This window comes from Bufo gargarizans, chromosome 2, assembly GCF_014858855.1.
Source record: "Bufo gargarizans isolate SCDJY-AF-19 chromosome 2, ASM1485885v1, whole genome shotgun sequence".
Taxonomy (NCBI): Eukaryota; Metazoa; Chordata; class Amphibia; order Anura; family Bufonidae; genus Bufo; species Bufo gargarizans.
Genome location: NC_058081.1, coordinates 198,338,351 through 198,351,971, shown reverse-complemented (window position 1 = coordinate 198,351,971; position 13,621 = coordinate 198,338,351). Strand labels below are relative to the sequence as shown.

The window sequence follows — 13,621 nt, the reverse complement described above, 5'->3', positions numbered from 1 at the left end:
GTCCAGATTCAGTGCGGGTGCAATGCATTCACCTCACGCATTGCACCCGTGCAGAACTCAGCCTTAGGCCTCATGCACACGACCGTTGTGTGCATCCGTGTCCGTTGTTCCGTTTTCCGTGATTTTCTGCGGACCCATTGACTTTCAATGGGTCCGTTGAAAACTCGGAAAATGCACCGTTTGTCATCCGCGTCCGTGATCTGTGTTTCCTGTCCGTCAAAAAAATACGACCTGTCCTATTTTTTTGACGGACAACGGTTCGCGGAACTATTCAAGTCAATGGGTCCGTGAAAAAACACGGAGGCACACAAGATTGTCATCCGCGTCCATGATCCGTGTTAGTTTTTTTCCTATCATTTTCAAGGCAAACTTGACTTTTTTTTTCACTTTTCTGATCTGGTGATCCTCCAAAAATCAAGGAAGACACACGGAATAAAAAACGGACACGGATCACGGAACAACGGAACCCCGTTTTGCGGACCGTGAAAAAAATACTGTCGTGTGCATGAGGCCTTAGGCCCCTTTCACACTAGCGAGTATTCCGCGCGGGTGCGATGTGTGAGTTGAACGCATTGCACCCGCACTGAATCCTGACCCATTCATTTCTATGGGGCTGTTCACATGAGCGGTGATTTTCACGCATCACTTATGCGTTGCGTGAAAATCGCAGCATGCTCCTCTTTGTGCGTTGCGGTGCGATAATCCACGCAACGCAGGCCCCATAGAAGTGAATGGGGTTGCGTGAAAATCGCAAACATCCGCAAGCAAGTGCGGATGCGGTGCGATTTTCACGCATGGGTTCTAGGTGACAGTTTATTCACTGTATTATTTTCCCTTATAACATGGTTATACTGGAAAATAATAGCATTCTGACTACAGAATGCATAGTATAATAGTGCTGGAAGGGTTAAAAAAATAAAAAAGTTAACTCACCTTATCCTCTTGTTCGTGTAGTTCGTTCCCTGTCTGTTCTTTGCTAGCTGTGGGCTTGGGCTAAAGGACCTTTGATGACGTCAGATCACATGCTCCATCACCATGTTATATTCACTATTAGCACTATTATACTATGCATTCTGTAGTCAGAATGCTATTATTTTCCCTTATAACCATGTTATAAGGGAAAATAATACAATCTTCAGAACATCAATCCCAAACCCGAACTTCTGTGAAGAAGTTTGGGTTTGGGTACCAAACATGTGCGATTTTTCTCACGCGAGTGCAAAACGCATGACAATGTTTTGCACTCGCGCGGGAAAATTGCGCATTTTCCCGCAACGCACCCGGCTCTTATCCGGGCAAAAAACATGACGCCCGTGTGAAAGTTCACACTTCAGTTATTCGGTCAGTTATTTCCATTAGTTATTGTGATCTAAAACCAGTAGTAAAGCCTACACAGAGATAAGGTATACGAAAAAGTCTGCACCTGTTCTGTTTAGAGCCGCACCTGGTTTTGGCTCACAATCACTGATGGAAATCACTGAACAAATAACTTAGGTGTGAGCTCGGCCTTAGTTGTCCATAGCAACCAATCATATTTCACCTTTCATTTTCCAGAGGAGTTCTGAAAAATGAAAGGTGGAATCTCATTGGTTTCTATGGGCAACTAAGCCAGTTTTCATTTACACCAGTTTTAGTAAGTCTACCTAACTGCTTTAAAGATCTTCACATTGGAGTCCATTCAGACAACCATAAGGGCTCCATGCCCGTATTGTGGTCCGCATACAGTGGATCCACAATATATGGGCACCGTGTGCACACTGTGCCTTGGAGCGAAGGCACAGATCAAAAGCGCTTCTGAAGGTATTCAGGTCTATGCCTCAGAACTGCAAAAGTTAGGACATGTCCTATCTTTTGCGGTATATTGTGGACCCATTCAAGTCAATGGGTCCGCACCCGCAAACAGAGTACATACAGCTGGTGCCCGTGCATTGTGGTCTGCAGCACGGGAACAGAGCACTTACATTCGTCTGAATGGATCCTTAGGCCTCATGCACACGGACGTTTTTTTTCACGGTCCGCAAAACGGGGTTCCGTTGGTCCGTGATCCGTGACCGTTTTTCCGTCCGTGGGTCTTCCTTGATTTTTGGAGGATCCACGGACATGAAAAAAAAGTCATTTTGGTGTCCGCCTGGCCGTGCGGAGCCAAACGGATCCGTCCTGAATTACAATGCAAGTCAATGGGGACGGATCCGTTTGATGTTGACACAATATGGTGCCATTTCAAACGGATCCGTCCCCATTGACTTTCAATGTAAAGTCTGGAGTTCTGTTATACCATCGGATTGGAGTTTTCTCCAATCCGATGGTATATTTTAACTTGTAGCGTCCCCGTCACCATGGGAACGCCTCTATGTTAGAATATACTGTCGGATATGAGCTACATCGTGAAACTCATTTCCGACAGTATATTCTAACACAGAGGCGTTCCCATGGTGATGGAGACGCTTCAGGTTAGAATATACAAAAAAACTGTGTACATGACTGCCCCCTGCTGCCTGGCAGGTGCTGCCAGGCAGCAGGGGGCAGACCCCCCCCCCCCTGTTTTTAACTCATTGGTGGCCAGTGGGCCCCCCCTCCCCTGTTGTTAACTCGTTGGTGGCCAGTGTGCGCACCCCCCTCCCTCCCTCCCTCTATTGTTTTAATACATTGGGGCCAGTGTGCGCGCGCCCCCCAACCCCCCCTCTATTATTTTAATACATTGGGGCCAGTGTGCGCGCGCCCCCCCAACCCCCCCTCCCTCCCCCCATTGTAATCATCATCGGTGGCAGCGGAGTAGAAGATTTTCATACTTACCTGGCTGCTGGCTGCTGCGATGTCTGCGTCCGGCCGGGAGCTCCTCCTACTGGTAAGTGACAGCAATGCGCCGCACAGACCTGTCACTTACCAGTAGGAGGAGCTCCCGGCCGGACGCAGACATCGCAGCAGCAAGAAGCAGGTAAGTATGAAAATCTTCTACTCCGCTGCCACCGATGATGATTACAATAGAGGGAGGGAGGGGGGGGGGGGGGGTGCGCACACTGGCCCCAATGTATTAAAACAATAGAGGGAGGGAGGGAGGGGGGTGCGCACACTGGCCACCAACGAGTTAACAACAGGGGAGGGGGGGGGGGGCCGCACAATGATATTCAAACTGGGGAGGGGGGGGGGGGGGGTCTGCCCCCTGCTGCCTGGCAGCCCTGATCTCTTACAGGGGGATATGATGGGGTTAATTGTACTATCATATCCCCCTGTAAGAGATCGGGTGCTGCCAGGCAGCAGGGGGCAGTCTTGTACAAAGTTTGCAGTGTATTCTAACTAGAAGCGTCCCCATCACCATGGGAACGCTTCTGTGTTAGAATATACTGTCGGAAATGAGTTTTCACGAAGTGAAAACTTAGATCAGAAAAAGCTTTTATGCAGACGGATCTTCGGATCCGTCTGTATGAAACTAAAACCTACGGCCACGGATCACGGACACGGATGCCAATCTTGTGTGCATCCGTGTTCTTTCACGGACCCATTGACTTGAATGGGCCCGTGAACCGTTGGCCGTGAAAAAAATAGGACAGGTCATATTTTTTTCACGGCCAGGAAACACGGCTCACGGATGCGGCTGCCAAACGGTGCATTTTCCGATTTTTCCACGGACCCATTGAAAGTCAATGGGTCCGTGAAAAAAACCGGAAAACGGCACAACGGCCACGGATGCACACAACGGTCGTGTGCATGAGGCCTTAGTCTTAGGCCTCATGCACACGACAGTGTTTTTTCACTGTCAGTGATTTGGCTTCAGTGGTCCGTGTCCGATTTTGATTCAGTTGTGTTCCCTTGTGTCTTCCTTTTTTTTGACAGGGGGAAAAAAAGGAAGGTTAATGAAAAATTTAATTTTATTGCACCAAGGTCTTGTAGAAAAAAACGGACACGGACGACATACCAGTTGTACATCTGTTTTTTTTTTACGGACCCATTGCCTTGAATTGGTCCGTCCTCCGTTTTCCACTGACAAGAATAGGACAGGTTATTTTTTTGACGGACTGGAATCACGGATCACGGACGCGGAGAAAAAACGGAGGACTATCAGTTTTTTTTCACAGCTCCATAGAAATGAATGGGACCTCCTCTAAACTGTGAAAAATGACGGAACGGACGCGGATGCACACAACGGTCGTGTGCATGAGGCCTAAGGTTTATTTGTAAGCAATTCGGACGTTTCCACATTATTATATACTTAAAACCAGTATCTTCCATGATACCTTGGTTGTTTGCCATGGATAGTGGGTGACTATTTTAGAATATTAGGTCTCCATCCATCCCGAAACTTTAAGAGCTTTACGATATGGAATTCATTCATGCCCAAGCAGCTCTTCATCATGTCTGGCTTAAGGTCGTACACCAGCTGGCCATCCACCTGCGCTGTTTCAAAGGCTTCCACGTACTGATTCATGTTCAGTAATTTCAGGCATTGACAAACCTGGCTGACATTCAGATTATAGAGATCCTTTGGGACATCGTTGACGGATGAGAATTCGCTTGCAGAAGAAATTTCCGTTTTTGCGGCATCTTGAGACTGATTCCCAACAACCGGCTGTGACTGCATTTGGGGAACCACATATTTTCCTTTGTTCTCCAGAGGTGTTTTGCTGTTGTTGTCCACTTCACTGATGTCAATGTATATCGGTTCTATGGTGCTGTAGCTGGGCTTTTGTGGAGAAATATCTTTCTTATCTAGCATATATATTTCTGTGCATGAGGAAAGGAGATGACAATGTAAAATGCACATACATTATACATATTGGGGCACATTTACTAAGCTCACTTTCTTCTCCGTCATTTTCTGCCCTTTTTTCCCATCATATTTAGGGTTTTATTTATTATTTGGCGCACAGCTGTTCTTAAATCAGCCGTATTTTAAGCCTGATAGTACTTAGCAATTGAGGTGCAAGACCATTATACCTAAATGTATTATTGTGGCGCATGCCGCTAAGTGTCTCTGTGGTCCAGGTTGTTTTTGGCACATCCATTACCCATATAAAGGCAGCCTCTGTGTGGGACAAATATTTTTTCCCTTCTTTCCTGCAGGGACCGTAGGAGACCCGTGCCCGTATTGTGGCCCGCAAACAGCGGGTCCGCAATATATGGACCCCGGCCGTGTGCGCACTGTATCAGGGATGCAGACCCATTCACTTAAATGGGTCCGCATTCCGGGAGATATGGTGCGGAACGAAGGCACAGATCGAAAGCCCACGGAAGCACTACGGAGTGCTTCCATGGGTTTTCTGTCCGTGCCTCCGCCCCACACAAAAGTGCATGCACTAGTTTTTTGCGGTTCAGATCAGGGACACCATTCAATTGAATGGTTCTGCGACCGCAGATGGCGGGTACGCGGTTGGTGCCTGTGCATTGCATACCACAAAAGTTTATTAGACAAAAAGCTGTTCGGAAAAGGTCAAAGATGACATTGTAGAACACATCTATGCCAAAAAATCACAATTGCGCCACAAAATCATACACATGTTGGCAAAAAATACGCCACCCCCAGAGTGTCGTAGTTTTAAGCCACTTTGTATGCCAAAAAAGGACGGACAAATGTTAAATGTGTCCTCAAGAAAATGGCGCAACAAAACAGGTGTAACAATGTTAATAAATTGTGCAGACACAAAAAAACAAGGGTATCAAGAAGAGAATACGACTAAAAAGTGGTGCAGACACTTTAGTAAATGTGCCTCATTGTGAAATCCGCTTCAAAAATGCATTTACCAACGACATAGTTACAGAGGTTGAAAAACAACAATTATCTTTAAACATCAAGCCATGTAAGGCCCCTTTCGGATGAGCGAGTGTCACGCTCCAGACTCGCAGTGCGAGTATGCAGCAGCTCCTGTCCTGACCTCCCAGCACTGCCGGGGTCCCATAGCATTATATTGATTTATGATGCTATGTAACCCTTAGGCCTCTTTCACACGGGCGTCGCATGTGAGGGCCGGGTAGGATGCGGGTGCGTCGTGGGAAAATTTGTGATTTTTCAGAGTGAGTGCAAAGCATTTTAATGCGTTCTGCACGCGCGTGAGAAAAATCGGCATGTTTGGTACCAAGACCCGAACCTGAACTTCTTCACAGAAGTTCGGGTTTGGGTTAGGTGTTGTGTAGATTTTATTATTTTCTCTTTATAACATGGTTATAAGGAAAAATAATAGCATTCTTAATACAGAATGCTTAGTAAAATAGGGATGGAGGGGTTAAACATTTTTTACATTATTAAACTTACCTCATTCACTTGTTTGCACTGCCCTCATCTTCATTCTTCTTCTTTGGTGACATCACTGCGCTCATCACATGGTCCATCACCATGGTGATGGATCATGTGATTGACCATGTGATGAGCGCAGTGACGTCATCAAAGGTCCTTTTCCTCCCAGGTCGTCAAAGAAGAAGAAAGAAGACGAGCCGGGCTGCGCGAACAAGTGGATGAGGTGAGTTTAATTATTTATTTAACTTATTTAATTTATTTAATTATTTTTTAACCCCCTCCCTCCCTATTTTACTAAGTATTCTGTATTAAGAATGCTATTATTTTCCCTTATAACCATGTTATAAGGGAAAATAATAAAGATTGGGTCCCCATCCCGATCGTCACCTAGCAACCATGCGTGAAAATTTCACAGCATTTTCACGCAGCCCTATTCACTTCTATGGGGCCTGCGTTGCGTGAAAAGCGCACAATATAGAGCATGCTGCAATTTTCACGCAATGCACAAGTGATGCGTGAAAATCACCGCTCATGTACACAGCCCCATAGAAATTAATGGGTCCGGATTCAGTGCGGGTGCAATGCATTCACCTCACGCATTGCACCCGATCGGAAAACTCACCTGTGTCAAAGGGGCCTTACAGTTCTGGAATGTACTGGATAACACTGACATAATGCTGTCAGTGTTATCCAATACATTCCAGAATAATACAATTTGCAGACCGAACGTACACGGTAGTGTGCATGAGGTCGAACTGTGAAATTTCTATATAATTGGATCGATTTATCATTCAATATAAATTGCTGTGTGTAAATGAACAATTGGTCACAGTGAACTTTGTCTCTTCTGCTAGAAAACAGATCTGATGCCATTAAAATTTGACTGCCTTTCACTATTGTGATCCTAAGGCCTCTTTCACACGGGCATGTGCGCCCCGTGGTCATGCTGTGGTGTGCAAAATGCGTGCCGCAATGCATGAGCACAGTCCGTGGGGCAGCCGCAGTGGATCACGGACCCATTCACTTGAATGGGTCTGCTATCTGGCCGTTCCGCAAAAAGATAGGACATGTCCTATCTTTTTGCAGAACAGAAGTACGGGACGAAGCCCCACGGAAGCACTCCGTAGTGCTTTCGTAGGGTTCCGTTCCGTGCTTCCGTTCCGCACCATTCCGCAACTCCGGATTTGCGGACCCATTGAAGTGAATGGGCCCGCATTCGTGATGCGGAATGCCCACGGAACGGCACCCGTGTATTGCGGATCTGTGCCCACAGTTGGCTCCCTCCCTGCCATATTAAATTTGATGGCATAAAAGGGCTTAAAGTGATAAATGTTGGTGCAAAACAGGGCTTGCACAAACATTTGTGACCTATTCTGGAGCAGTAACAACACATTGCTGGCTCAGGAGCTGCACTGTGCCCTCCCACCCCCCAATGAAATTCACCCAGTTCCCCAAATACCACCTACCCTCAAAAGTAACATTTGCAGTGGCTTGGCTTTTCACTTGTTTAGTCAACATGTCACACATATTTTTCCAATGTTTATCGTCTCCATTCCGTAATCCCACAGCCACCACCAATTTCAGCTCAGTCATGTACATCGGAATCATTATCTGCTCTTTAGTAAATATTTTACCTTTAAAAATATAAAAAGAAACAATATATTATTGTATGGCCTTCAAGAGAACTATTATTACAACAGGTTTTACCACTTTGTCCAGGATTCGTAAAATCTACACAAAGATCCATAAGGTTGGCAGACATTCTGATAACAGGACCAAGGTTGTTCTAAATAGGCTGCATTTTTATTAAAGGGGTTATCCGGTAAATTACATGTATATTGATGGACTATCCTCAGGATTAGTGTTGAGCGAACTTCTGTTTTCAAGTTCGGCGTACAATGTTCGGGTTATCTAAGAACTCCGTTATGGATTCCGCTACCACGGACCATAACTTAGAACTTATGGTCCGTGGTAACGGAATCCATTAAGGAATTCTTAGATAACCCGAACCTTGTACGTCGAACTTGAAAGCACAAGTTCGCTCAACACTAATCCTGAGGATAGGTCTTCACTATCACATCGGCAGGGGTCCTGGGTGTCAGTCACCCGCCAATCTGATATTGAAGACCTATCCTGAGGTCCGGTGCTCAGTGAGCGCTATGGCCTCTTCCTAGGCTATGTGATGTCACCATAATCCCTGTAATGTGTTTGTCACTGTCACACTAAGGCCAATTTTACACGGGCGAGATTTCCGCGCCAGTGCAATGTGTGAGGTGAATGCATTGCACCTGCATTAAATCCGGACCCATTCACTTCAATGGGGCTGTGCACATGAGCGGCGATTTTCACTCATCACTTGTGCGTTGTGTGAAAATCGCAGCATGTTCTATATTCTGCGTTTTGACGCAGCGCAGGCCCCATAGAAATGAATGGGGCTGCGTGAAAATCACGAGCATCCGCAAGAAAGGGCGGATGCGGTGCAATTTTCACGCATGGTTGCTAAGAGATGATAGGGATGAGCAACCCCGGACCCCATTAAAGTGTATTCACTGTATTATTTTCCCTGATAACATGATTATAAGGGAAATTAATATAATTCTTAATACAGAATGCTTACTAAAATGTCGATTGAGTGGTTAAAAAAATATATAATTAACTCGCCTTATCGACTTGATCGCGCAGCCGGCATCGTCTTATTTCTTCTTCTTTCAGAACCTGCAAAAGGACCTTTGATGACGTAATGGTGCTCACCACGTGGTGACGTCAGCGCAGGTCCTGCTGAATGAAGATAGAAGAATCTTCATCAAAAGTCCTTTTGCAAGTCCTGAAAGAAGAAGAAAGAAGACTATGCCGGCTGCGCGATCAAGTGGAAAAGGTGAGTTAATTATTATTATTTTTTAACCCCTCAATCTACATTTTAGTAAGCATTATGTACCATGTTATAAGGAAAAATAATAAAATATACAGAACACCTAACCCAAACTTCAGTGAAGAAGTCCGGGTTCGGGTCTGGGTACCACATACAGTTTTTTATCATGCGCGTGCAAAATGCATCGCACCTGCGAGATAAAAACTGAACAACGCAATCGCAGTAAAAACTGACTGCAATTGTGTGCGCACTCGCGCGGGTTTCCCGCAATGCATCTGGAGCAAATCCGGGACGCCCGTCTGAAAGAGGCCTAAGGGCTCATTCAGACGGCTGTATGTTGCTTTCCGTATTTGATCCGCAATTTAGCGGATTAGATGCGGATCCATTCACTTCTATGGAGCCTAAAAGATGTAGACAGCTCTCTGTATGCTGTCTGCATCTTTTCTTTTATTCTACTGCACTGGGAAAAAAATAACACATGTCCTATACTTCTCAGTGAAAATTGGGACGTGGCCCCATTGAAGTCTATGGGTCCGCAAAAATGCGTAATGCAATCCATTTTTATGCCGACATGCTAAACTGACTGCAAAAAAACGGATCCTAATTTTTGCGGAAAGCAAAAAACATACGGCCGTATGAATGAGTCCTAATAATGGGTTAACAGCCCTCTTTTGTGTCCTCCCAGCTCGTCACTTTGTCTTACCACTGACCCTTGTACTTGTAGATGACTGTATGAAATGCTGACTGCCATCTGCTGGTGAAGTGTAAGCATTACCTGCTGCAGTCCAATCAGGAAGGGTTTCATCTCCACACTACTGCAGGCTGGACCAGTAATATCCTGCTGTGCCCATCTTTGTATAGTTTGCGTGTGAGAGAGAGAGAATGAGTATTGTATGCCAGGCGACACTGGTCTCTAGGAAAAATACACATCTTTCACTTGGCCTAGGCTCAGCTAGAAGCGAATGGGGCTGAGCAGCGACGCCAAGCACTGCGGCGGTATGCGGCAGGGAGAAGGCAGCAGCACTCACAGGACCCTTCTTAAAAAATTGCTGGTACCCTTCTGTTAAAGAAAGAAAAACCCACAATGGTCACTGAAATAACTTGAAACTGACAAAAGTAATACATTTTTTTTTTTTTAAATGGTGAAAATCAACTAATGAAATCAGACATTGCTTTTGAATTGTGGTTCAACAAAATTTTTAAAAAACAAACTCGTGAAACTGGCCTTGACAAAAATGGTGGCCCTAGAAGAGATTAAAAATAATTTCACCATAGGGACATGTTAAACTATGTGTCCTGTAATCAGCACCACTGGTGTCTTCAAACTTGTCTGTCAGTCTGCCTAGTTAGAGGGCGAAAAGAAGTCACTGGGGCACATTTACTAAAGTGTCTGTGCCACTTTTTGTCATATTCTCTCATTGATACCCTTGTTTTTTTTGTGTCTGCACAATTTCACCAGTTTTTTTTTGTGTGTTTTGTGACGCTTGCGCTATTTTCTGAGTCGCAGGTCATGAATCTTCCAATAGGATAATGACCCAAAACACACAGCTAAAGACATCCAAGAGTGGCTAAGAGAAAAACATTGGACTACTCTGAAGTGGTCTTCTATTAGCCCTGATCTATATCCTATTGAATATCTGTAGAAGGAGCTGAAACATGCCGTCTGGAGAAGGCACCATTCAATCCTGAGACAGCTAGAGCTGTGTGTTCACGAGGAGTGGGCCAAAATACCTGGGGACAGGTGCAGCAGTCTCAGTGAGAGTTAGGGCTCATGCACACGAACGTATTTTCTTTCCTTGTCCATTCCTTTTTTTTTGCGGACCGTATGCGGAACCATTAATTTCAATGGGTCCGAAAAAAAAATCCTGAAGTTTCTCCATCTGCATTCCATTTCCGTATGTCCTTATTACCGTTACGCAAAAAAATTGAACTATTATTGTCCACATTACGAACAAGAATAGGACTGTTCTATTAGGGGCCAGTTGTTCCGTTCTGCAAAATACAGAATGCACGCGGATGTCATCCGTATTTTTTGCAGATCCGTTTTTTGCAGCCCACAAAATACATATGGTCGTGTGCATGAGCCCTTACAGAAATCACTTGATTGCAGTGATTGCCTAAAAAGGCTGTGCAACAAAATATTAAGTTAAGGGTTTGTTGTATAAATTATTCTGTTGAACCAGAATTCAAAAGCAATGTCTGATTTTCATTAGTTGATTTTTCAGTACATTTTTATTATTTTGTCATTTTCGAGTTATTTCAGTGACCGTTGTGGGTTTTTCTTTCTTTAACGGAAGGGTACCAACAATATAGACTATGTAAGTGTGGCAGTTTTCATGACTGTGGTTTCCCAAGTGTTTAATACTGATGACTAGGGATGAGCGACCCGACTTCGGTTCCTTTACAGTACAAATAAATTTATAAAGTTATTAGTCCCGAGAGACTTTGCAAAGTAATAACTTCGGCTCATCGGAGCCAATACATTCTAATACTGTACGGAGAGTATGGAGCTCGCTTGTACAGTATTGAAACAAAGTTTTATGCATGAAGCATCCGAAGTGGATTCGCTCATCCCTATTGATGACCTATCCTGAGTATAGGTCATCATTAATAAACTTTCAGACAACCCCTTTAATGCATGAACATATGCACTTTGTCAACACTGAACATTCATTCCATGTAAATTTACATCAATAAGTGAATGTTTAAAAGCTCTCCAAATGCAAATCACCTACATTGATTCTACCTAATATCTCATTGTAGCCCCATTAAATGATACTTGTTGACTTTAGTTACCATTGTCAATGGGATGTCCCACCACGAAGTTTTCCTCATATGTGTCTAGCAGGGTCAGCTCACTAAAGTGTTCATCTTGTGACTTCTGATCTCCTTTTTGCTTATAGGATAAAGCAGAAATAGAGCGGACAGTAATGGGGAGGCTGTATCTAGACAGTATGTATTCCAAAGTCAAAGGTAACCTTAACGCTGTAGAGCAAAATAAAGCACATGAATAAATAATAAATAAATGTATATACTGGAAATGAATTCTATTTGTGGTTGAAATAAGGAACATATTATGTCTATTTTCACTCATCACGAGACATTTTTTTCCTTTTATAGTCCCTTTTTCTACAAATCTGCCAACACTATGATGAGGTACTATGATAGGCCATGAAGGCTATACAGCCATGAGTGATTCCTCGTGGCTTTCACATCACAAACCCACTGCTCTAGACCTTAAAGAGCATTTGTCACCATCAACTCTATCAAACCAGACATACTGGGGCACATTTACTAAGGGACTTGCAACTATTTTAGGTGTAAAATAGTCACAAGTCTCCTTTTTGAACTGTTGATGTGACAATATTTAGTCGCACAGCCAGTTTTATTTAATGTTCGCCAGTTGGACGGGACGGAGGCAGAGTGTGGGCATGTCGGGAACCATGACGGGGCCGGGACTCCAGACCTGGCAAATTTATTAACAATTATGCCTGGACACAAATGTTAACAAAAAAAACTACGCCAACCAGTGGCTGCTAGCATAGTTTTTAAGCCAGGCATAATCCCTTCTGTTACCGAGACAGTTATTATACACTGTGGCCAACAGAGAGTTACCGGGGCCCACCAAAGGAATGGGCAATGGTAAAAATTTTGCTGTACCTGGCACAAGTAGCAGCAGAAGAAAGGGGTTGGTAGCAGCCGCAGCAACAGGCCAGAGCTGCCACTGTCATCCAGTGGTCATGTTTTGACCAATAATGCAGCTGTGCTGGAATGGTTAACTCTCTCTTCAACATCATCTCAAGTGACAACAGATACATACACATACAGCCTGGAATTGGTTGGTTCCTCTGACACCACGCTTAATTGGCATGGCACAGAAACTGCCTCTATGCCCTCTCCTGTCCTGAACCTGCCTCTTGCTTTTTCAGCTTTTTTTTTAGCCAAGTAATGGTAGCCTCTGGCTTTGCTACGCTTTTCAGTGACAATGAGCTTTGTGAGGACAGTCAGCAGTTACAGGCCAGTCCAGACTTGGAGGAGAGGTCCGATGATGGGTGGGAGCACATGTTGCAAGAGGTCAAGGACGTGCAAAAGAGACAGGTGAGGGTGAGACAAGTGACGACCAAGCACTTTTAGATGATGATGTAGCCGATCGCACGTGGGAGCTGGGTGAAGAGTGGACATCATCATCAGGGGCGATGATGGCAGCCTGCCCGTGGGACAGCAGGGTGGAAGCGTGCCCATGAGCCAGCAAGGTGGAAGGGTGCCTGGGAGAAAGCATGGTGGTAGCAGTGGGAGATCTGTAGACAAACATAGGAGGGGTACACCGTCTGCTACTCAAGAGGCTACCTGTGAGGAACACACTAGCAGTGCACGGGTTCATAAAAGCAACGGCAGTCAGGCATCATGCAGTGGTGGGGGGAAAATGGCATACTCAGCACTGTGGGAATTTTTCACCAAGTCCCTGGGGGGTGTTAGCGTGGTGGTATGCAGGATGTGTGGGCAGAAGGCTAAATGTTGGCAAGACA

At 44.9% G+C, this 13,621-nt stretch overlaps 1 protein-coding gene across 1 annotated transcript in view; it reads right to left on the bottom strand.

Annotated features, from left to right (window-relative positions):
- Positions 1-4,056: 4,056 nt before the first annotated feature.
- The window catches only part of LOC122929718, a 31,852-nt gene continuing 22,287 nt past the window's right edge, over positions 4,057-13,621 (bottom strand). Inside the window, exons 3-5 of the mRNA XM_044283381.1 lie at positions 11,892-12,080; positions 7,693-7,860; positions 4,057-4,719 (exon numbers count right to left, since the gene is read on the bottom strand). Coding sequence (XP_044139316.1) covers positions 4,262-4,719; positions 7,693-7,860; positions 11,892-12,080 — 815 coding nt within the window. The 3' untranslated portion in view covers positions 4,057-4,261. The remainder of the gene's footprint in view (positions 4,720-7,692; positions 7,861-11,891; positions 12,081-13,621) is intronic.